The 26,455-nt window shown below is 40.7% G+C and overlaps 1 protein-coding gene across 1 annotated transcript in view; it reads right to left on the bottom strand.

Annotated features, from left to right (window-relative positions):
* Window positions 1-26,455, bottom strand: part of HACL1 (2-hydroxyacyl-CoA lyase 1) — a gene marked incomplete in the record, with an annotated part of 1,125,147 nt that overhangs the window by 805,773 nt on the left and 292,919 nt on the right. Inside the window, 1 exon segment of the mRNA XM_044066839.1 lies at window positions 16,666-16,743. Coding sequence (XP_043922774.1) covers window positions 16,666-16,743 — 78 coding nt within the window.

Genomic DNA, 26,455 nt, shown 5'->3' with positions numbered 1-26,455 from the left:
TTGTGTACAATCAATGTGAAAAGAGCGAAAAGTTTCACCAAACTTGTCCCCCCCCCCAAACTTAAATATGCCTACTCCAAGGTCGCACATCAGCTGAAAAAGAAGAAAACTCCACTGCTGGTGTTGTGTGTGTGTGTGTGTGTGTGTGTGTGTGTGTGTGTGTGTCTGTGTGTCTGTGTGTGTACACCTATATCTATCTTTCTACATACACTATATATATTTACTTACATACCTCTCTCTCTCTCTATATATATATATATATATATACATACACATATACACACACACACACAGTCTCTATACTTTATCTATATAGATAAATACAGATATATATATATTGGGGCTCAACTGCTAGAATTAAATTCACATTTTAGGAATTCCAGACCATTTGAGATAAGCAGAGGTTTGAGACAGGAATTTGTATTGTTGCCCTACTGTCTGCATTATATTTAGTGCCAATTTCTGAAAATATCAGAAAATCTGAACTATCAAGTGCCATGAACAGGATTAAGTGGATGAAAAGATAGCTTTGAATACAGATGACACACTCATTTTTATGAATGAACCAGACAAATAATTGGACATATTGCATGTTTAAAAAAAAAATTGGTAGCATCTCAGGATATAACATAGTAAACCAGTCACAGCCTGTATGAGTGGAACAGTATACCCAGAGATAGTACAGTTGTGTACACATCATAAATGTAGATGTTCGAGTGTATTCACTGTTGCAGTCATTAAATTTGGGTAATCCTGCTAGCAGGTTGCCCTCAGTTGGCCTGAATTCCAAAGTCTTGAGTCCTGCATTGGCTGCTGTTGCCCCTTCCCTGATGTCAGGTCATCAGGGGTATAAAAGAAGCAGCCGACGCCATTTTCTTCAGTTTTTCTTGCCCCAGATGTCAGGTGCCCCCCTAAAAGGGTAGCCAAAAATTATATATATATAAAAATACATGCACCAATATAAATTTTACCTTCATCTACAAGCAAACACATCACACAGATTGTATAAATCAGAGAAGGAAAGATAAGTTCCAGTAGAAAAAAGGGGGATGGCGGGTGGGTAACCTGGACTGCAACAGTGAATACACTCGAACATCTACATTTATGGCAAGTGTACACAACTGTACTATGTTCTTCGTGTTTCACTGCTGCAGTCATTACATTTGGGTAGAGTCCCAAAGCTATGGTTGGGAGGCTGGAGCTAAACAGCATTAGGAGCGGCTATGAGGCCCTGCAGAACTGCAGTGGCAAAGCCTGCCCTGGATTTAGAGTAGAGTGGCAGATGATAGTGCTTTGTAAAGGTGTGTACTGAACTCCAAGTAGCAGCCTCTAAAATGTCTTTGGTTGGTACTCCCCTGAGAAAGGCTGTTGAAGTGACTGCAGCTCTGGTTGAATGTGGCCTAATTCTTGTCATGGTGAAAATAGCAGAAACTAATGCAGTGGCCTATCCACTTTGAAATAGTCTGCTTTGAGATAGCCTTTCCTTGTGATCCTGCAGCATATGCCACTAGTAATTGGTCTGTCTTCCTGAAAACTGGTTCTGTCCAAGTAGAATCTAAGCTGTCTGTGTATGTCCAAAGAATGCAGAATTCTCTCCCCCTTGTTCTGTGGATTTGGATTAAAAGTTGGCAGATGAATAGTTTAGTTAAGAGCCACAATGGACACCACTTTAGGCATAAATGTTGGGTTTGTCCTCAGAGAAACCCTGACATGATAAAAGGGTCCACAGCCATGAGTGCCTGTAGCTCTGAAACTCGTCTTGCAGAAGTTATTGCTAGGAGCAGAGCTGTTTTCCAAGATAAAAACTTTATGTCAGCAGAAGCAGCTGGCTCAAAAGGAGGCAGGGTGAGTTTTTCCAAGACATAGTTGAGGTCCCATGCAGGTATCGGTGTTCTCCTTGGAGGCCTTACATTTTTGGCTCCTCTGAGGTACTGATTTAATAAAGGATGAGAAAAGATTTGTGGCTCTGTATTGTAATGAACCGAAATGGCAGAGGCATGAATTTTAATTGAGGAAAAAGATAGGCCTTTGTCCAGCATCTCAGTTAAGTATTGCAAAATCTGAGGAATATTTGGTACAGCTGTATCAGTTCCTTGTGCATGGTTCCAAGCACAGAATCTCTTCCATTTTCCAGCATAAGATTTTCTAGTACTAGGCCTTCTGGCTTCCAAAATGACATCCATCACAACTTTACTAAGAGGTGTGTTTTGTATGATTACATCATGCGCCATGCTGCCAGGTTTAAAGTCCTGAGTTGGCTGTGCAGGTTCTGATTGTTTTGCTGGGACAGTAGATGGGGTATTTGAGGTAAGGTCCAAGCTGGGCACTGAGACAAGTTCCTTAGGATTGGAAACCAGTACTGGCGGGGCCAGTCTGGGGCAATCAGTATCATCTTTGACTTCTCCTGTCTGACCTTTAGGAGTACCTTGGGGAGGAGAGGCAGTGGAGGAAAGGCATATACTGATTGTTTTTTCCAGCTGAAAGATAGGGCGTCCACTTTCCATGCTTGTCTGTGATAAGTCCTTGTGTAGAATCTTTTTAGTTGGTAGTTGTGAGGGGAGGCAAATAGATCTATGTCCGGACATCCCCATTTCCTTGTGATCATGCTGAAGACTTATGGATCCAGGTGCCACTCATGGGGATCCATGAGGTTTCCGCTTAGTTTGTCTGTCAGAGCATTTTCCTTTCCTGAAAACTCATCAGCTTGAATGTAAACCCATACATCACAATATGGGTTGCAAACTGGCTAAGTGACAGAACCCACAGGGTCAGAGTTGCTGGAGCCATGTCAGACTTAAAGCCTGTCACAAGTGGTGTCCCACAGGGCTCAGTCCTGGGTCCACTCTTGTTCGGCATCTACTTTTCTGAAGTACAAGCAAACACAGGAGGGTTATGGCTGACAAAGTTTGCAGATGACTGCAAACTGGGCGCCATAGTCGAAAACACATCTGACACAGATATCCTCCAGAAGGGCCTCACAGAAATGGATAACTGGTGCCAGAGCCATGGCCTGAAGTTAAACGCCAAAAATGCATAGTCATACCCTTTGGGAAAAACAAGGCTACCCTAGCTACCATATAGGTGGCAATCCACTGAGCACAGAAAAAAGTCATCAGAGATCTGGGGACCCAGGTTGACAGTAGCCTTTCGCTTGACACTCATGTTGCTAAAGTAGTTAGGAAAACCTTCTATATCACCCACCTGATCATGAAGGGATTCACATCTAGATCAAGGGAGGTCATCGTCCCCTGTACTCATCACTTATTAGACCTATGATTGAGTACAATGCCCGCTCGAATGTATCTGACCAGACACCTGCTGCAGCTTGAAAGGCCCCAAAAGTTCCTCACCAAAAGGATAAAGGGTCTCAAAATATGTCTTATGCTGCCCGACTGAAAGAACTCCAGCTCTATTCAGTCTCATACCGCTTGCTCAGAGGTGACCTGTGCCTGACATATAAGGCCATGTCAAACCCAGATTTGATGAATATGCTTCACCTCAAAAATCTAGATCCCTCAGAACCACAAGGGCGGAGACTTAAACCTTGACACGGTTATAAATAGAACGTGCTGGAGGGACAGATTCATCACCCAGAGACTCCCTATGCTGTGGAACAAAATCCCGGTACATGTGAGGCAGAGCACCTCTCTGGTCTTGTTCAAGAGGAATCTTGACCAATGGATGGGAGATTGCAGATATACCCCAGGGATTACTTCAGCGTCACTGCTTGACAGAGGCACAGCAAAATGATAGGCATAGTTTTTATTCAAACTAAAGGGGTGGCGAAAGCCACATAACTATGGGCTAGGCTTATAAATGCCCTTGGGCAGATAGCCTAGTATGAACCTATGAACCTATGATGATTAAATCCAGTATACATCAGCTGTACTAGTTGTACCTAGATGGACTGCTGTGTAACTTGGAAAGAAAGGGCAAACCACATGATGAGGTCTAATCAGTGACCAAGTGGAAATAATTCAGTGGATACATGTTGACTAAAAACTGCACATTTGTGTACAATCAATGTGAAAAGAGCGAAAAAAGTTTCACCAAACTTGTTCCCCCCCCAAACTTAAATATACCTACTCCAAGGTCGCACATCAGCTGAAAAAGAAGAAAACTCCACTGCTGGTGTTGTGTGTGTGTGTGTGTGTGTGTGTGTGTGTACACCTATATCTATCTTTCTACATACAGACATACACTATATATATTTACTTACATACCTCTCTCTCTATATATATATATATATATATATACATACATATATACACACACACACACACACACACACACACACACACACACACACAGTCTCTATACTTTATCTATATAGATAAATACAGATATATATATATTGGGGCTCAACTGCTAGAATTAAATTCACATTTTAGGAATTCCAGACCATTTGAGATAAGCAGAGGTTTGAGACAGGAATTTGTATTGTTGCCCTACTGTCTGCATTATATTTAGTGCCAATTTCTGAAAATATCAGAAAATCTGAACTATCAAGTGCCATGAACAGGATTAAGTGGATGAAAAGATAGCTTTGAATACAGATGACACACTCATTTTTATGAATGAACCAGACAAATAATTGGACATATTGCATGTTTAAAAAAAAAATTGGTAGCATCTCAGGATATAACATAGTAAACCAGTCACAGCCTGTATGAGTGGAACAGTATACCCAGAGATAGTACAGTTGTGTACACTTATCATAAATGTAGATGTTAGAGTGTATTCACTGTTGCAGTCATTAAATTTGGGTAATCCTGCTAGCAGGTTGCCCTCAGTTGGCCTGAATTCCAAAGTCTTGAGTCCTGCGTTGGCTGCTGTTGCCCCTTCCCTGATGTCAGGTCATCAGGGGTATAAAAGAAGCAGCCGACGACATTTTCTTCAGTTTTTCTTGCCCCAGATGTCAGGTGCCCCCCTAAAAGGGTAGCCAAAAATTATATATATATAAAAATACATGCACCAATATAAATTTTACCTTCATCTACAAGCAAACACATCACACAGATTGTATAAATCAGAGAAGGAAAGATAAGTTCCAGTAGAAAAAAGGGGGATGGCGGGTGGGTAACCTGGACTGCAACAGTGAATACACTCGAACATCTACATTTATGGCAAGTGTACACAACTGTACTATGTTCTTCGTGTTTCACTGTTGCAGTCATTACATTTGGGTAGAGTCCCAAAGCTATGGTTGGGAGGCTGGAGCTAAACAGCATTAGGAGCGGCTATGAGGCCCTGCAGAACTGCAGTGGCAAAGCCTGCCCTGGATTTAGAGTAGAGTGGCAGATGATAGTGCTTTGTAAAGGTGTGTACTGAACTCCAAGTAGCAGCCTCTAAAATGTCTTTGGTTGGTACTCCCCTGAGAAAGGCTGTTGAAGTGACTGCAGCTCTGGTTGAATGTGGCCTAATTCTTGTCATGGTGAAAATAGCAGAAACTAATGCAGTGGCCTATCCACTTTGAAATATTCTGCTTTGAGATAGCCTTTCCTTGTGATCCTGCAGCATATGCCACTAGTAATTGGTCTGTCTTCCTGAAAACTGGTTCTGTCCAAGTAGAATCTAAGCTGTCTGTGTATGTCCAAAGAATGCAGAATTCTCTCCCCCTTGTTCTGTGGATTTGGATTAAAAGTTGGCAGATGAATAGTTTAGTTAAGAGCCACAATGGACACCACCTTAGGCATAAATGTTGGGTTTGTCCTCAGAGAAACCCTGACATGATAAAAGGTTCCACAGCCATGAGTGCCTGTAGCTCTGAAACTCGTCTTGCAGAAGTTATTGCTAGGAGCAGAGCTGTTTTCCAAGATAAAAACTTTATGTCAGCAGAAGCAGCTGGCTCAAAAGGAGGCAGGGTGAGTTTTTCCAAGACATAGTTGAGGTCCCATGCAGGTATCGGTGTTCTCCTTGGAGGCCTTACATTTTTGGCTCCTCTGGGGTACTGATTTAATAAAGGATGAGAAAAGATTTGTGGCTCTGTATTGTAATGAACCGAAATGGCAGAGGCATGAATTTTAATTGAGGAAAAAGATAGGCCTTTGTCCAGCATCTCAGTTAAGTATTGCAAAATCTGAGGAATATTTGGTACAGCTGTATCAGTTCCTTGTGCATGGTTCCAAGCACAGAATCTCTTCCATTTTCCAGCATAAGATTTTCTAGTACTAGGCCTTCTGGCTTCCAAAATGACATCCATCACAACTTTACTAAGAGGTGTGTTTTGTATGATTACATCATCCGCCATGCTGCCAGGTTTAAAGTCCTGAGTTGGCTGTGCAGGTTCTGATTGTTTTGCTGGGACAGTAGATGGGGTATTTGAGGTAAGGTCCAAGCTGGGCACTGAGACAAGTTCCTTAGGATTGGAAACCAGTACTGGCGGGGCCAGTCTGGGGCAATCAGTATCATCTTTGGCTTCTCCTGTCTGACCTTTAGGAGTACCTTGGGGAGGAGAGGCAGTGGAGGAAAGGCATATACTGATTGTTTTTTCCAGCTGAAAGATAGGGCGTCCACTTTCCATGCTTGTCTGTGATAAGTCCTTGTGTAGAATCTTTTTAGTTGGTAGTTGTGAGGGGAGACAAATAGATCTATGTCCGGGCATCCCCATTTCCTTGTGATCATGCTGAAGACTTGTGGATCCAGGTGCCACTCGTGGGGATCCATGAGGTTTCTGCTTATTTTGTCTGCCAGAGTATTTTCCTTTCCTGGCAGGAATTGTGCCTGCAAATGTACTTGGTAAGTCAATGCTGTGTCCCACAAAGTCATGGCTAGTCTGCAAAGGGGGGTAAGAATGTGTACCCCCCTGCTTGTTTATATACCACATGACCGTGGTGTTGTCTGTTTTTATCAGTAGTTGTCCCAGATGAAGTAGGTCCTTGAAGGCTGTCAGGGCATTTTGAACGGCTAGCATCTCTTTTGATTGATATATAGATGCATTTGGTTTGAGGACCATGTGCCCTAATGCATCTTCCTGCCATGTGGGCCCCCCAGGCATAATCTGATGCATCTGTTGTTAGTGTCTGCCTGACTGGGGGTAATGTGAAAGGCTGTCACTTGTTCTGGTGACAAGCCTTCGCCCACCATCGAAACTCCTGTTGCAGGCAGGGAATGAGAGTAATCCTTGTTTCCAGGCTGTGGCAATGTTGAGTCCAAACATTTTTAGGTACCATTTAAGTTTCCTCATATGCAGTCTTGCATATGGAATTAGTAGGATGCAGGATGCCATGAAGCCCAAAGCCTGCAGAATTTTTCTTGCGGATAACTGGGCCTTTGTTGCCAACATTTTGAAATAGGTAGTCAAGTTGCCTTTGTTTGTCTGGAATGAGATAAACCATCTGGGCAGTTGTATTTAAGCTTGCACCCAGGAATATTATCTCTTGACAGGGTACTAATTTTGATTTCTTTTCGCTGACTGTGTACCCTAGGCATGTTAGAAGTCTTTTCACAAACGCTAGATGCTGTAGAAGAATGTCCTTGTTCTCTGCTTGAATTAGACAGTCGTCGAAGTAAGGATATATTTGTATTCCTCTTTGTCTGCAGAATGCAATTACTGGTGCCAGGCACTTTGTAAAGACCCTGGTCGCAGTAGATAAGCCAAATGGCAGTGCAGAGAATTGGTAATGCATTGAGCCAGCCTTGAATCTGAGGTATCTTCTGCATGATTGTCTGACTGGGACATGCAGGTATGACTCTTTTAGGTCTAAAGTCACAAGCCAAGCATTCTTCATGGGCAGCAACTGCTGCAAATTCAACATTTTGAATTTTGGTATATCCAGGAATGTGTTCAGAACAGATAGGTCCAGTATTGGTCTCAGAGTCTTGTCCTTTTTGGGTACCAAGAACAGTCTTGAGTAAAATCCTTGTCCCTGCTCTTGCTCTAGTACTTGTTGAATGGCCCCCATGTCCATGAGGGATGAGACTTGTTTTTGTGCCTCTGCCCATTGATTTTTTGGCAGATCTGGCCAGTCATTTGCCTTTGGCAGGGTATGGAAATGGAACTTGTAGCCTTGTGACACTATATTTAGAACCCACTTGTCCTGGGTTATAATGTGCCAATTTTGAGAAAAAAGTGCTAATTTTCCCCCTAAGGGTGCTGCCAGGAGATAAGTTCTTGGTGCAGGCAGGGGGAAGTCATTGGGACTGTTTCCTGTATGGTTGTGATTTGTCTTCTCCAACTTTGGAAGTAGAAGCACCCCATTGCTTTGACCTGTATGAACCTTGCGCCTGGGATCTGCCTCTAGGGCATCTGGATCTGCCCCTTTGAGGTCTGTCTGACACAGGAAAGGACCAATTCTTTGTAGGCCAGTGTCTACTAAACCTAGGTGGCTGTACTTGTAAAAAAATCTTTGACAGTTTGCATAGACTTAGCTTTGTCCTCCATTTTCTTTAACACCTCTTCTGCCTTAACACCAAATAAAGTATCATGCTGTAAAGGTGTGTCTAATAATTTAACCTTGACATGATCAGGCAGATTTTGTTCCTTTAACCAAGCATGCCTTCTAATTACAGAACCCATAACTGCGGCCCTGCAGGAGGCCGCCAAGGAATCAAAATCACATTGCAAAGTATACTTTCCAACTTGCTCAGCTGCATGCAATAAACCCTGCATTTCCTTGTTTTCTGCACATTCAGTGTTTAACAACATTTTCTGTTTAAGCAATGCCATGACATGTTGCTGATATTTAAGCATATGAAACTGACAGTTTAAGGCCCTTATAGCCAAGGCAGCAGATGTGTAAACCTTTTTTCCCCATCTATCCAGTGCCCTGGAATCTCTGTCAGAGGGGGTAGGTTTTTTTGCAGTGGAAGCCTTAACTCCCTTGGGACCTTCTGAAATAGTTTCTGGGTCTGCAGCAGGGTTTTTAAAAAGGAATTTATGAGAGTCAGGAACCCTGCAATATCTGTCAGGCTTAACAGGAGCTGGAGGGTAAAGAGTCAGGGGTAAGACTAGACTCCGAAAACACATCATCTACAATGTCTAACACAGGTGGAATGGCTAGACACCTGTGTTGAGGTAGTAAAAGGAAATCCCTGAGCCTCTTTTTAGATTCTGAAAAATCTTGGCTCTCCCAGTGGAAATGCTCCCCCTCATGGTATGTAAGGTTTCCCCAAAAGAATAGTCCTCTGGAGGAGAAGCTAAAGGTATAGATTCTTCAGCATCAGAATCCTCATAGGGGGGAAGAGAATATTCCTGATCAGAAGAGGAATCAGAAGAAATAGAAACCTGATCTGAAGATTCATAGTCAGTCTCTTGCCTAGGCTTCTTATCAGGAGGGGGATGGGAACCCTTGATCGAGGTAATCAAGTCTTCGGCCATTTTGAGCATCTGTTTTTTGGGCATAGAGGCCTGTCCACGTGGCTCTTGAGTTTGTTTCTTTGCTTTAGAAGGAGCTTTAGTCTTTGCCTTTGAAGCTGAAGTCGGTTTAATGTAAAGATGTTTAGGTCTGAATACACCCACAGAAGCCGGTGCCTGCTCAGAGGCTCCGGACCTATCTGAGGGAATAGTATCTGAGGCTCCAATACCTTGAGTTTCCAGCGGCATGGCCGACTCCACGTGGGAGTCGGTAGCGGCCTGCGGCTCTAAAGTAGCGGGCATCAGGGGCTGAGAAAGCACCTCACTGAGAACCGGCGACTGGCTTAGGAGAAGCTTTATCATCGGTTTTGGGCCTCAGTTGTTTATCTCTCTCCTTTTCTTTGCGTTTTTTGTGAACTCCGGTAGTCGGATGGCTATCTGACATTTCTGGATAATTAAATCGGCATCCAAAATAGTTTAAAGCAAAATCATAACAACGCTTAATAGTGCGTTGGTTAAATCTAGCACAAAACCGACAACCAGAAACGTTGTGATCAGGGCCTAGGCAAGCAATAGGTATTTGCTTTCCACAAGAAATACAATTATTTACTTTTTCTGACATCAGTCTGGAGCAAGAAAAAAGTTTCCCCAATGGGGTACTTAGCTTTATTGAAGAATTTGGATCTGAAATTCGAACACGAAAATCTCAGGAGTCGGCTGGCTGGCACTTGCGAACTGCTTCTGCTTCAGGCACCGCGCGGCAAGAAAGACTGGAGAAAATGGCATCGGCTGCTTCTTTTATACCCCTGACAACCTGACGTCAGGGAAAGGGTGACAGCAGCCGACGCAGGCCCCAAGACTTTGGAATTCAGGCCGACTGAGGGCAACCTGCCAGCAGGATTACCCAAATGTAATGACTGCAACAGTAAAACACGAAAGCAGTTTGGATGCAGAGGAAATGGTCGTTAACATTTATGAAAAGTTGATTACAAGAATATCCAATGGATATTAAAAGTTGTAAATGATGAACCTAGAATTGGATGTGAAGGTCCATTCAACTGCTACTCTCTCAGTTCGACTACGGTTTGATATCTACCAATCTTTTCCTGGATATGGTCCTCAAAATGTATTATGACAGTCAAAAGTAGGGTGTCAGATTTTGTATGGGAAGAAGCAAGATGTAGGAACTCATGTGACAGACTAATAGCCTCCACGAAATGAGGAGGTCTGGGGTTACATGATCCAAAATGGTACTATGAAGCAGTCTAGATGAAGATCTTAATAACAAATCTTGAATATGAGGCAAACTGCAGGAGGATAACAGTGGAAATATTACATTCTCAACCAATCAGTTATCATATTTATTATGGAGTTTAGTGTTTGGAAAAAATCCTCCCCAGATACAGTCAAACATATCACTATTTTTGTAAGAATGTCTCTCAAAAAAGAACAGAATATTAAATGAAGAAACTTATCAGCATGTTGGGAGTTGTACAAAGAGGGTAAACATGAATGCTGTTACAACTTTGGGAACAGATAAAAAGAGGGAATAACTGGCTAGAGTGTAGAAGGGTAAAGGAAGAGTTTAACCTTGAACAAGTGTGGAAGTTGGAACATGAAGGTATTATTACAACAGCAAAAAAAAAAACTAAAACTGAATCCCTGATGACATTAAAGATAAACTTCACCATGGTAGAAATTGTTGTAAAAGAGAAGGAAATGCAAGCAAGGCATAAACTGGTGATAAATTAAGCTTATACAGGGATTCTAGACTTATACAAGAAAGGAAGGAATATAAGTACCAAAACAGGGATGGAAGAGAACCTAAGACAGACCATCAAAGACCAGGCTCAAAGGTTTGCATCACTTTGCCCTGTTATTTCCCATATATTCTGCTTCTCCTAAAAGTTCAGTTTTGTAACTTAATGGCATTTTGTATTATTTACTGATATTTTATATAAAAGAATGAACTGAAAATATACTGATGAACATAACAGGCACAGACATTTCTAGCTCATTCAAAAATCAGCATAATCATGTAGTGCGTTATACTGACGTTGATCCGAGTGCCGGAAGTGATGGAGACTGAAACATATAAAGAAAGCAAGAAGAAGGACCACTGTTCTTTGCCTGTATGGATACTTCTAATATTGTTAAACTTACACTCATCTACACATTATTTTTTGCATAAATATATATTGTAACAAACAACTACCAATATCCTTTTCAAGCAAAAAAGCAAACAAAGAACGTATTGTCAAACATACCTTTGAGGAAATAGCTAAGTTTGTAGCAGTGAACAGACTATGATCGAAATGTCAAATAAAATTAAACAGAAGCTGTCTGTGCACAATTTTCTCTCTTTTATCATTTCTTAATGCGCCTACCAGCAGTTTCCAAGAATTCCACATATTTTCATCTTTGTGGTATTAGCAATAATGCACACTGACTAGATTCCCCTCTGTGCTTCTCCACCCACAAAATTAAAATACACCCAGAATGATGTCAATACATCACATGTGGACACTAGCTGAAACAGATGCCAATTAAAACAAGAATGATAGGGGGGACATCAGAAGATTCAAAACTTAAATTTTAAAGGCTTAAACTATTTTTTTTTTAAAGTAATGGATGTTCGAAGACTACCTGAAATGCGATGCAAGATGCAGAGGGGCAAAATGGAACTGCAGAGATAAAGTCCATTTTGGCCATTTGTACTTGGTCTTTAAGAGAAAAGGACTGGAAAATTACATGCTTCCTAGACTAGCAGTAAAAAAAAAAAAAAAAAACTTCTGTGTGGACGTGGACATTTTTCAGTTCCTGTGTTTCTAGCTAATTACTATATATTAAAAAGCAGAAAAAAATCAGTGAATGGTAGTAGAAGTAGCAAAATAAGAAACGTCCTAAATGAAAAAATAAAAACATATCTTGAAATAGTATTAATATTATACAGAATTAACTCAAACCAAAGAATCTTATTCTTACAGCAGATACTAGAAAAAGATGTTTATTTTCAATTAGACATAATAAACCTCACAGTACAGAAATAAAATACAATAACGCTGCACAGTTCTAATATGTTTTCCCAGGAATATAAACAATTACCTGTGTAAAATTTTGAAAAACATGTAAAAATGTATGTATGAAAAATATTAAAATGTGTATAAAAAAAAAAATATATATATATATATATTATATATATATATATATATATATATATAAATAAAACTGATATATGGGTGAGTGGTTATAACTTGGCTGGTCTCAACTTTAATACAGGTTCTAGAGAAATCATTTCATTTAAACCTGGGTGACTGCTAGCCTCAAGCATTAGTTGCCAAAAAAGTTTGTTAAGAAATCTGTAATTTCAATAACAAGGATGTTAATTGAATGTATTAACATTTTAATTAGTTAGGAGACACCACTGGTAGATTCAAATAACATCTGACTGATAAATTCAGCACACTGAGCACTGTTTAGCTTTTCTGATGAAGTGCATATCGACGAAAACGCGCTGAGAACTGTAGCAGCGTTATTGTTTTTGTTTCTGTACTGTGAGGTTTGTTCGTGGAGTGAAAATAAACATCTCTTGCTGATCTGCTGTGCCTATCTTTTGAGTTTACCAGTGTGAGTTTGGGCACATCAACCACTTATTTTTATTATACAGAATTATTAACTCTATTAAGTATTCAGAATTAATCCAAGCAGGATAGACAGTCAGTTTCCAGTTGAAAATCCTTTATTAAGCATACAGAAAAGCAATCCAAACAAAATAAAAAATAAGCAGAATGATAGTTTCCTAAACTTTCTGACTAATATACCAGTTGTCAGTTATGGGAGTTGTTTATTTTATTTTAAAACAAAATGTATTGGTTTACATGTTAAGTTCAAATCCCTTCCTCCATCCTTACCAGTGTGATATTTGAGATGGTTGATGTGAAAAACCTACACACATTGCTAACATACTGGCTGACAGGTTCAGTGCAAACTTCTCCCCCCCTCCCCAAAGGATAAACCCACACACAGTTAGGACAGTTTTTCCCCACCTCAGGATCAGGATCACAAGCCCCAGGAGTGGCCTGTGGCCGCACTGACTGTGGTCCCACTTCGGAGTGCCCACAGACCCTGGAAATACCGCCCCATGCCCCTTGGCTTGACTCTGCAAAAGCCAAAGCAGAGGATCACATAATGGAATAAATAAAATAAGACATGGGAACTGCAGAGACTTCCAAACCCAGTTTGGTTTTGTCAAAAAGGCAGATCCTGCCTCTTAAACTTGGTTGACTTTTGAGACAGTCACCAAGGCCATTGATGAGTACCATACAGGTGACAATCCACTGAGTCATCAAAAAGTCATCGGGGGATAGGGAGAGGACAGAAGTTGATAGTTTTCGTTTGACACTCATGTTGCTAAAAAAGTTAGGAAAACCTTCCCCCACCTTCCACTGAAGATTCACATCTAGATCAAGGGATCTCATCTCGTCCCCTCATCCCCCTCACTCATCAGACCTATGAGACCTATGATTGATACAATGCCCGATCCAGATATATCTGACCACCTGACTGATGCTGCACCCCCCCAAAAGTTCCTCACCAAAAGATAAAAAGGGTCTCAAAAAATATCTTATGCTGCCCGACTGAAAGAACTCCAACTCAGCAGTCTCTCATACGCTTGCTGCAGAGTGACTGTGCCCCTGACATATAAGGCCAGTCAAACCCAGATTTGATGAATAATGCTCACCCTCAAAAAATCTAGATCCCTCAGAACCACAAGGACAGATTCATCACCCAGAGACTCCCTTTGCTGTGGAACAAAATCACATGTGGAGGAGCACCCCTGGGCCTTGTTCAAGAGGAAGGAATCTTGAACCAATGGAGAGAGAGGATATACCCAGGGATTATTTCAGTGTCACTACTTGACAGAGAGCACAGAAAGAAATAGGCATATTTTTTTTTTCAAAAAAAAGTGGGGGAAAAGCCACATACTATAGGCTAGGGGCTATAAATGCCCTTGGGCAGATAGCCTAGTATGAACCTATAAACCTATGGTACTTCCCTACTTACTTTAAACCTTATGCATTTTAAATAAAATTAATAATGATGTGGTACTTCTTATTAAACAGACTGATAAATTCCCAGACTTGGTTTACTAATAAAGACATTATAATACATGGTTGGAAATATTTAAACATTAGACCATTTGGCAATCAAAAAAATTTTAAATTATGGCATCCAGAAAAAAATGCATTGTCCAAAACATAATCTATTTCCATAAATTATTGTTAAAGATCGCTTGAGTCCATCTACAATTCTTCAGGTCTATGTACAAGAAACCTAAACATATATGACTACAAAAAATCTTACTAAAACTAACCAGTTAAAAACAGTAAACCAAAATTAAAACAAGATTACAACCTTACATGAACATTTAATGAGCAAGTTAAACTAGGTACATCAACTTATTGCTGCCCAGTGTGGGACAGTAAAGAAAAGTGTCCTTAAAAAGTAGTGAACACTTCATACAGAATAACCTAAAATCAATACTTAAATAAGGACAGTAGAAAAATAAAATAGTCCTGTAAACAATGTGGCAATTTTCTAGAAGTAAAATATTCCACATTCTGCAAGGAAATACCCCATAGGTATTTTATACTCCTGCAAACTGAAGAATATATTTCTGCACCTTATGATTATGTTGGAAGTGTGAAAGAGAAAGAAAGACACAGTAAAGCATATCTTTTGGGAATGTGGATAATGGGAAAAATAAAAGGGAGACAAATGTTAGGATGATTATTTCACAATGAAATCTTCTTAACTATAATGCTGTAGCTGTTAAATCCAGTATAGATATTAACTTGGCAAGAAGAAAAGTGATGGCAATGTTTATGAAAAAAAAAGCCATCACTAAGCAATGGAAGATGAAAAATAATCCTACCATGTGGGAGGCTGGAGAATGTATGAATAAAATTTACTTTAGGGATCAAAAAATATATTGGTAAGGCAGAGGTAAAAGTCTGATACTCGGTGGACAACATGGGCAGGATATACAGTTGTTAGACAGTGACAACATTTATGACTAATATATAACAGTGGAGGATAGTTTTAATAACTCTTTGCAAGTAAAATAAATAGATAATAAAAAGAAAAGATAAACAGGAAGGTAAATGACAACACTGAGTAAAACAGACCCATATGGGAAATACTCAAGAGAAATCACACAATGAGAAGCTTTAAGAGCCACCTCAAGATGAAGGTAAATGACACAACAAAGGAAGAGTCTAGACTTATATAATGAAAAACACTCTAAATCATATGATGAGATCCTTTAAAAACACCTCAAGATGAAATAAAGATATCTATTCTAACAGAATGTTTACGACACAAACTGGAACATTAACATACACACTAAGGTTGGCAGTATATGGTTATCTGGTCAGAGACCATTTGCAGTAAAGTTAAACTGCCTGTGTTTTTATTTTTTCTTTGATATTATTTGATGAACTGCTTAGTAAAAACTTGAAATAAAAAATGACATAAAATATATTTAAATAAATATATTTATCAAGCACTGATACAGAACAGAAAAAAAAAAAATAACGACATATTGACTTTAACTCCATTAAAAAAAAAAAAAATATATATATATATATATATATATATATATATATATATATATATATATAGGGTCTATATTAGAAGACCGAACACTTAGGTGATTGAACACCTAAACATCGATTTTCTAATATTGAACTGCACAATGTCGAACGTCCCAGGGAAACACGTCCCTCGGCCACAACACAAAAAACATTACTTTACCAAGGGAAATCTTTCCCTGCGTTAAATCGGCCGTTCGCCGTTTTTTGCTTTCGATATTAGAAGATCGATGTTTAGGTGTTCGATCACCTAAACATTCGGTCTTCTAATATAGACCCTATATATATATATATATATATATATATATATATATATATATATATATATATATATATATATATATATATATATATATATATATATTTGTATACACATACAGACAGACACACACACACAAAACATTTAAACTGGAAATCTCTTACGGCAGCAATACAACTTGATCAACTGAGTCATCATTAAATGGAAGACCAAATAAATAAAACTTAATGAAAAGATCACCTTAATACTTGCTTTACATTGCATATATTAATTCATATCTCAACAGTCTCACTTAACTTTCAATGGGTGTTTCTCCAAAGCCTTACCTGAAAAAGACTAACTCTGCCCAGTTGGACTTTCCCTATAAACAAATGTCAATCAATCAATCAATAAATACTGCAGAGTTAATTTCGACTGTACTTAGGAGTGCTAATGGTGTTTAAGTGACAACTGCATACCTTCTCAACAACGAGCGGAATGGCATCCAGGCTGCTGGGTCTGGCACAGAACTTGCTGTATAGTCTGCAGGCTTCAACCTGGAGGAGAAATAAGGAGGGCAAAAATCACTACATTAACATTTTAGTTTTTAAGCTGACAAAATGTTCCAAAACAGCTAGAATGCTGATTCAGAAAATCAGTGAAGATTCACTTTAGACTATCTTGCCCAACAAAATGGTTGAGAAAACAGATTTCATGCGAGCAAAATTTCTATAGCTCCCTGATTCAACTAACATACTCATTACTGTAAGTCCTGCAATCAATAAGCAGCAAACTTGAAGAATAGTTATGTAAAATCTTACCATAATGATAGATATCCTTCTCCTCTCTGTTGCAGTATTCATAACATGAGGGAGTTCCCTGCCGTAGGTGATCCGAGGTCAGCCAGTATACAGAAGACTTACTGTAGGATGCGTGGTACGTTGCATGTAGGCTGTGATCGGACATTGGCATTAAAAGATTATGTATGCGCACATAATCTTCAGAAATGACTACCCCAGGATGAATGCCAGCCTAAGGAAGTAGAGTAAGAATCATCCAAGAAGAAGCAAGGCCACGGGGAAGGAGGGAGGGACAGGAATACTACAAAAGAGAAGAGAAGGACACCTATTGTTATGCTAAGATGGGGGTTGGGAGGGTGGCCTAATGGTTAAGGTGTTTGCCTTACAAACACAAGGTGCATGGTTTGAGTCTCACAAGGGATAACTGGCTAGGCTTAAAATGGCTCGCAAGGGCAGTTAGCTTAGTACTAACCTATGAACAACTATTCTAGGTCCTTCTATTCATCTGTTGCAGTATTTATAACATGAGGGAGAATGCCAAAGCTCATGAAGTAAGGGAGGAGGGAGTAGCTGAGGAGCTTTCCAGGAAGCCTTGCAGTATGGCTTTGGCAAACCCTGCTCTCGATTTAGAAATTGCATCTAATTTACAGTATTTGGTGAAGGTATGGACAGAGGTCCATGTAGTTGCTTCAAGAATTTAATTAATGTCCAACCCCTTGAAAAAGGCCCCAGATGAGGCAACAGCCATTATGGAATGAGCCCTAACAGGGGAATGGAGAGTTTTACCATGGTGAGTATAGCAGAAGGAAATAGTCTTTAAAATCCAGGAGGAAAAATGGACTCAGCCCAGTCCAGAACCCTGGAGTAGTAAGAAACAAAAAGCTGATCTGACATTCTAACAGTCTTGGTCTTATCCAAATAAAATCTAAGTTGCCTGTGGACATCTAAAGTATGGAGGACATTCTCACTAAGGTTCTGGGGAGAAGGGAAAAAGGTAAGTGCATGAACTGATTTAGAGATGGGTCACTGACTACCTTAGGCATAAATGAGGGGTTTGTGCGCAGGGAGACCCTGCCTTTGTGGAAAACCAGAAAAGGTGAAGATACCATAAGGGCTGACACTCATTTGGCTGAAGTTAAGGCTATGAGTAATACAGTTTTCCAGGAACAGTAATGAAGAGAAACTGAGGAAGCTGGCTCAAAAGGTGGGAGAATCAGCTTTTCCAAAACAAAGTTAAGGACCCAGGGAGGAGGAACAGGTTTCCTGGGAGGCCTAATGTGTGGGATGCCTTTAAGAAAATGTTTTGCCTCAAATCTACTAGGTATGTGGGGAGATAGAGGCAGACAGGCAGATATGGCTGACATATGGGCTTTTACTGAAGAGTAAAACAAACCAGCATTGAGCAATTCACACAAATAAGCCAAAATCAGGGAAATTACCATTATTAATAGGTCCTGATTTTGTTTCAGACACCAGACTGAAAATCTCTTCCATTTTGTTAAGTAAGATTTCCTGGTATTTGGTTTTCTGGCCTTCTGTAGGACTGTAAGCACATAATCAGAGAATAGGGGTCTGAATCTGAAGTGGATTAGTACCCTGTCACCCACACAGTCAATTGAAGAGTCGCCAAGTGGGGATGGATGAGGGTCCCTTTCTCCTGTGTGAGGAGGTCCACTCTGTGAGGTAACTTGTGGTGACTGTCCTTGGCTAAATGCAGGAGGAGAGGGAACCAGTGCTGTCTTGGCCAGAAGGGAGTCACCAGCAAGATTTTTGGTTTGTCCTGCTGAATTTTGGACAGGACTTTTGAGATAAGGGGAAGGAGGAGAAATGCATAAAGAAATATCTCCTTCCAAAAGAAAGAAAGGGTGTCTACTTTCCAGAGCACAGAATGGGGTTCTCTGGCACAAAACTGTGGAAGTTGTCTGTTCATGGGGGAGGCAAAAGGTCTGTTTGAGGAGTACCCCACTGGTGCACAATGTCTAGAAACACATCCCTTTGAAGCATCCATTCATGGGATGGTGTTTGGAACCTGCTCAGGTAATCTACCACGGCTGACCTTTCTCTCTCATGGTGCTATCCCCCCTTCAAACTACATCCTGAAAGGCTTGCGATACTAGAAGGATGCCACCCTGTAGATTCCCAAACTGAACATTTCTTTGAATAGTCCCACTACAAAATAAAGTTTGCTAAGGTGCTATCCCCTTCAAACTACGTCCTGAAAGTCTTGCAATACTAGAAGGATGCTATCCTGCAGAATCCCAAACTGAAAATTTATATCAATAGTCCTACTACAAGATAAAATTTGCTAAGGTGCTATCCCCTTCAAACTACATCTTGAAAGGCTTGCAATACTAGAAGGATGCCACCCTGCAGAATCCCAAACTGAAAATTTCTTTTAATAGTCCCACTACAAAATAAAGTTTGCTAAAGTTAATACATTTAAATTCACTCTAGTGTATTACTATATGCTGAACTGGGTTTACCACACTAATAAGCTGTCCCTTACATTTAATCTAACCCCCTAAACCTTTTAAATATTGACTATATCCCTGTAGCTTACAACAAGTGACTCCTGGTGGCTACAAACCAAACATTTCCCCCTCTAACACAAAAATTGGGCTATACACACTACAAATATAGATTCTAAGCCCCTAAAGATAGTGTTTCTAACCCCTGATACTCTAAAAATGTTTTACATTACAAACCTAAGAAATAAAAAGCTTACTCTAAACTCCTATTCTACTTACCTTACACTTACAGGCTCTAAGAATCCTGTGGTCGACATCCCCTCCCCCTGCATAGCTACGTATGCGAGGTTTCATATCCAACTACTGGAGCCGCCATTTTCAAACACCCATTGCTCCTAGACCCAGTCGGCAGATTTCTCTCCCTCATGGTATGCAATCTATGATCTTGATCATATAACTGAAACTGCAACTATTCTTTGCTGTATACTAGCCTTATGTTAATCACTGCTTTTTTAATTAGTTCCAAAGTACTTTACATTGCCCAAGAAATGGATATTACTTGTGCTTAGTGATCTACTTGTTTCAGTTTTGTTTGCTGGCTTGCTACGTTGGCATCTACGCATGTTACTATCTACATAATTGGCACCAATTTAAAAGCTATAAGAGTATTGTAATGTGTTTTGTTAGATAACTGCTCCAATTTAAAAGCTACAGTGTGCTGTAATGTGTCTACTGAGCTAGTATTTATCTGCATGGTTATCCTGAATGAATGCAGCTTCACTTGGTGTTCTTGCGTGCTATGAAGTATTTTGTTAGATATCTGCTCCAATTAAAACTAAAGTGTGATGAAATGTGTCAGCGAAGCTAGTAGTTTGCTGTTTGCCTATCCTGAATGGTACAGCTTCGTTTGAAGTGTTCTTGTTTGTCATTTTTGCATTGGAAATTGCCTTAAGACTGGATTGTATAACTATAAGCTAGATAACCACAAACAGTGTAAGATAAGACATCTTCATTCCTATCATTTTAAATGTTGAACCTTAGTTAATGAAGTGTTGAATGGAGATAACTGCATGTATGACTGCTTGGCTCCCTTAAAAACAAAAACGTTACTCTCCTTTTCCATTTTTTTTAGAAAATGCCTTGAGGTAACTAATGCGCACTCCACAAGTTAGTTTTAGCCATACATTTATTTTGCTTCAGTGCTAGATTAATTGTAAACAGTATACTGTTGGTAATACCTGCTTCCCTGTGAATGTGATATATGATTCCTGTAGTCTTTTTAGCCAGTAACTTATGTTTTTTCTAATTTAATCTCATCCCCAGGTGCTATCCCCTTCAAACTACATCCTGAAAGGCTTGTAATACTAGAATATGCCACCCTGCAGAATCCCAAACTGAAAATTTCTTTGAACAAATTCCTTGCTATCTTTGATTCTCATGCTCCTGCTCGCACCATTAAAACAAAAATAAAAGCTGCACCGTGGCTTTCTAGAGACTCCAATTCAAAAATCACCCGCAGAAACAAAGCATGGGCTTTATGGTGTACTACAAAAGCCCCCCTAGATCAAATGAAAGATCGGCAGCTAAGGACTGACACTAAAAAATCCATTTTACTAGATAAAAAAAACACTACTATAATCTTCAACAAAAAAATCAAAACAACCCTCAGAAGTTCTGGGCAGGTATAAATAAACTATTACACTGAGGACAAGCCACCACTCCAACCCCTGCAGCCTCTATTGATAAACCACCTGTGGAAGTCTCAAACACCTTCAATACTTTCTTCACTGAGACTATCCAAGCCCTAGTGAGCCAGCTACCTCCAAGCCGCCCTGGCTTAGAGTCTGCCACTCCTTGTACCCAACTCTCCTTTAGCTTCCAGCCAGTTGCTACATCACTTATCCATCCCTTCATCAAAAAATTAAAACCTACCACACTATCAGGTGATCTCCCCGCTGAGTATTTACAAAAAAGCTGCCGATGCCATAGCATACCCCATCTCCATACTAATTAATCAAACCATAACAGAAGCCACCATCCCCTCCATCTGGAAAATATCCCACATGATACCACTCCACAAAGGCAGCAGCTCCACTGAACTGTCTAATTTCAGACCAATAGCTATACTGTCACCACTGGCTAAAATCATGGAAAAATGTATCCACAGACAACTGCTACACCACTTAATGCAGAACAATCTCTTGGAAAACTCTCAGCATGGCTTCAGGCCTCATCACAGTACCACCTCAGCCCTCCTAGCCTTCTCTAATGCCATAAACTATAAATGTACCAATAATAAATTATCCTTAGCCCTCTTCTTGGATCTCTCCAAGGATTTTGATATGGTCGATCACCAGCTACTAATCCACACCCTGAAAACAATTTGCTTAGATAATAAAGCTATTCAATGGTTCCAATCTTATCTGAGTGGCAGACAACAGGCCGTCTTGGCAGAACAAACTATCTAACCTCCTACCTAATACCCTGGGAGTCCCCCAGGAGTTCTATACTAGGACCTCTTCTGTTTTCCATTTTCATTAATGACCTCTACATAGTCATCTCAAATGCTAACTGTATTCAATATGCAGATGACTCCACTCTAATTTGCTCTGCTACATACACAAAGTTGCTACTTTTCTCACCTACTAGCAGGTCCACTACATTATCCTTTTTCATAAAATCTAACAATGGCACCACAATCTCCCCAGACACCTATACAAAACTTATAGGTGTTATCATAGATAATAATCTTAAATTTGATATGAATGTCAACCAAACTATCAAAACCATCAATAAAAAACTTGAGTCACTAAACAAGATTAAACCCTTCCTAACCCCACTAGCTAGATCTGCCATTGCACACTCTCATCTACTCTTGACTCTTCTCTATGCATCCCCTCTGCTCACAAACTTAAGCAAAACTGATCTTAACAAACTCTCTAGCTGCTACAATCACATTGCTAGATTCGCCACCGGGATGGCCTTCAGAACACACCACTGTAACAACCTAAACTATCTTGGATGGTTAGAACTGCCCAGCCTAATTCAGTACAACCAACTTATAGTGGCACATAAAGTACTTAACCAAATTGACAATACACCTCCACTTAAAAACATTATTAACCCCTACAACAATCTCAGACCTCTTCGCTCTTCCAATAGACTGCTAGTTCAAACTGTCAAAACTAATAATTCAGCTGGTGTCTCTGTCTGCCAACTCTGTAGGTAGAACTTGGAACTCTCTCCTTGCTGACATCACCCTAGAATCCACCCTGAGTCAATTTAAGAAAAGACTCAAACAGTATTTGAAACTAAACTGGCTACGTCCTTGTACCAAGCATGACTAGCTCTCTCCTTATGATGAAGTCTAATTACTTTTATTGCAATTCAGATGTGTCACAAATTCTAGGTCTTTTACCTTGTGAATTCTAAAGTTTGGAAATTGTAGAACTTGCTTATATGAAGACATTGTAAACAGTGTTTAGCATGAACCATGTCATTTCTTTCTGTTTGTACCTTGGAGCTTTTCTCCCCAGGCCTCCACTGAAAATAGACATGTATCCAGTCAGACTATCCCGGTCAACAAACGTAAAATAAAATAAATAATTTTGAGAAGATGGGATGTACACTGCCTGAAGAGTTACCTGTAGTTTTACTGCCAACACCCAAACCTGAAGAGGTAGTCTGCATAATAGATCGGATCTCTCTCCCATTTGTTCACATACCAGAGGACTGCCATATTGTCTGTGAACAGCTTTAGAGGTCCTGGCTGGAATAAGGAGTGGAAAATCTGCATAGCCAACAGCAGTGCCCTCATCTCCCTTACACTGATGTGTTCAAGTGAGAGAGAGAGAGAGAGAGAGACCAGATCTCTTGTACTTTCAGGTGGCCGAAGGTTGCTTCTACAACCTACTTCTGAGGTGTCTGTGCAGATCTTTTGATGAGGAGTAGGCGGGTGTAAGGGTAGTCCTGAGTTGAGTGACACTTCATGTATCCACCACTGAAGTTCCCTCGACAGGGGATGAGGGGAATGGAGAATTCTAAGGGGTGCTGGTGTTGCATCCAAACAGACTTTAGGTACTATTGCCATTTTCTCATGTGGAGTTTGGCTAAGGGGAGCATTGGAATGGTGGATACCATGAGGACCAAGACCCTAAGGAACTCTCTGGTTGTAATGTGGTAAACCAGTAGAATGTTTTGGTAGTAAGAGATGAGGTCATGTACCTTTTGTGGGGAGGATAGACCCTCATACAATCTGCTTGTATCCTGCACCCCAGGAAAATTTGATCCTGTGAAGGGGTGAGAACTGCTTTTTTTTTTTTTAAGTTGATGGTGAACCCTAGACTTTGTACAAGGTTGATGGTAAAGGCAATATTTTGTTTCAACTCCTCTGTGGAGGAAGCTAGATGGAGACGGTCATCCAGATATGGAAAAATGTGTATTCCCTGGAGTCTGCAGTGGGCAATCACAGGGGCAAGGCATTTGGTGAAGACCCTGCATGTGGTAGAAACCCAATGGGCAAGGCACAGAATTGAAAATGCCATGATGATACAGAGAAGCATAAAAACTTACTGTAGTTGGGAAGGATGGGAATGTGTACATATTCATCTTTGGTATCCAGAGTAAATCATGAAAGCTTAAGGCAGAATGAGTGGGAACAGAGTCTGGGGGGTCAGCATGCGGAAAGTGGGTACTCTTAGGTATTTAGATGGGACAGGTCGAGAATCTGGAGTTTCCTTCCTAGGCACCAGGAGCAACCTGGAATAAAATCCTTTACCTACTTGGCTTTGGGGACATTCGGGATGGTCCCTTGGTTCAATAATTCTAACAGAACCTCTTTGAAAAAGGCAAGTTGTGCCCTGGGAGGTTGAGAGATGCCCCTGAAGGATGGTAGTTGATCCCACACCATCCAGTACCCTTTCTGAACAATTGAGAGGATCCAAGCATCTTGGGTTATATGCCTTCCCAGGCTGGTAGGGATATAGGAAGGTGCTTGGAAAGTGGGATGTGGGTGGGAGGGGGAAAGCATTCAAAGAGAGGATGGCTTATCTGGAAAAGGCCACTTAGGTGGCGGAGTTGCCCATGGGGCACTAGGCTGTTGTGGTCTCCTGCCATTCTTTTTTGTTCTGGGTTGTGTGTGATGTGAATGTCTACACACAAATACATGCTTTCCAGGCTAATTTTTGTTGGAACATGGGTATTGGGGAAACACAAATATGTTTCAATTCCTGCAGTTCCTTACCCTTTTCCTGCAACAATTTGAATAGGTTAGCAGCTGCAGGTCCAAACAAGGCAGAAATCTCCAGAGAAGCATCCATAAGTTTGGCTTTTATGTCCTCAGGTAAAAGCTGAAGTCTTAGCCAAGAAAATCTTCTTATCACTGATCCAGAGGCAGCTGCTATGGAGGAAGACTCTGCAGCATCACAGCTGCATTTCATGGAGTGATGTGCTACTTGAGAAGAAGCAACAAATAAAGTAGCAGCCAAGATTTTATTTCCTGAGTCAGGTAAGCCTACAATTACCTGTGAAAGGTGGGACATGAGTTCTAAATTGAATTTGGTCATATGTGTTTTGTAATTTAGGGCCCTAAATGCTAGAGTGGCAGAAGTGCATACTTTCTTGCCTAGTCCATTCAAGATTCTGCTAACCTTATCAAATGGTAAAAGGGTAGCAATTCTGATGACTTATCAGAAGTCGCAGAAATTAAAGAAGGGTCTGCAAAAGGACATCTGAAGAGAAACTTGCAGTCCTCTGGGACCTTGAAGAAGCAGTCTGGCATTTTGGGGGCAGGTGGCTATGAATCTGATGCCTGTGAAGCACAGGCAAAAGCATCAAGAAAGGCAGGCAAGACAGGAGGGATAGCTGATGGGCTAGGTGATTCCACCTGTAAAAGCTCATAGTAACTTTTTTTGTACTTCAGATACTTGGGTGCTATCCCGTTTAAAGTGGCCTCTCATCTTAGCTAGGGTCTCTCCAAAGGACAGGACTTCCAGTGGTGAGTCTGAACCATTTGATTCTTCTTCTGCGAAGGCATAATCCAGGGGGGAAGAGATCTGAGAAGATTAAGCCAGTGATTCATCCCCTGAAGATGTCTCTTCTACAGATGTATCCTCTTCCCTAGTTCTGTTGAAATGGACAGACAGAACTGGGTGGGGGTCTGTAAAACCTGAAGGAGGCCTAAGTGACATAAGGGCATTGAAAAGGCCCCGAGTGAATTACTGTCATTCAATAGTAAGTTCTTTTGGTGGAAACAAATGCTTGTTTTTTATTTTTTTTCCCATGCAGGTCTGCTTTACATAGGATGGGGGGTGGGGGTGGGGGGGCTAACGTAGGCCTACATTCGATCAGGTCAGAATCTACCTCTTCCCTAGATCTGTGGGATCCCCTTAAAGCCTTCTGTAATCATGAGCCAAGGTTCCCCTCGAACATCCAAAATGGATGCCTGCTTGGCCTCTGCGGATGTGCTAATGTTCAGATCCAACGTGGCCTGGACATCAGGCTCGGCCTGCAGATCTGAGCTGTGAACTGAGTGTATCTCTGGGCTGTCCTCCACCTCAAGAGACATGTCTGTGTCCAGAAGAACAGTAGAAGGTTCAGACCTTTGCTTTTTGGCCTTTTGCTTAAAATTCAACTCAGTTTTGGGCCCCAAGGATTCCTCCACAGCGCTTTTTGCTAGCAGCTTTAGGCGCTGATTCTCAAGGTAGATGACCAAAGAGGATAATCTAGTTAAAGTCTTTGGGACAAAAGCCTGACAAATATAGCAACTTTTGTGGTTGTGGTTGTGGTTTGGGCCTAAGAAGAACAGACACTGCGGGTGGCTATCCTTGTGTGGAATTTGTCATCCACATTGGCACTTGCCCCTCTTGGATGACAAGAGCCCTAACCAAAGACAGTAGCAAAAGTCAAAAAATTCCCCAACGTGGCACATATCTGAAATTTGAAGAATTACAAACAATTCGGAGTCAGACTGTAAGTTGGAATTTGGCATTTGAATCTAGTGT

The sequence above is a fragment of the Protopterus annectens genome, chromosome 3.part1, assembly GCF_019279795.1.
Source record: "Protopterus annectens isolate FY-2018-M chromosome 3.part1, PAN1.0, whole genome shotgun sequence".
Classification (NCBI taxonomy): domain Eukaryota; kingdom Metazoa; phylum Chordata; order Ceratodontiformes; family Protopteridae; genus Protopterus; species Protopterus annectens.
This window is presented reverse-complemented; position numbering and strand designations above follow the sequence as displayed.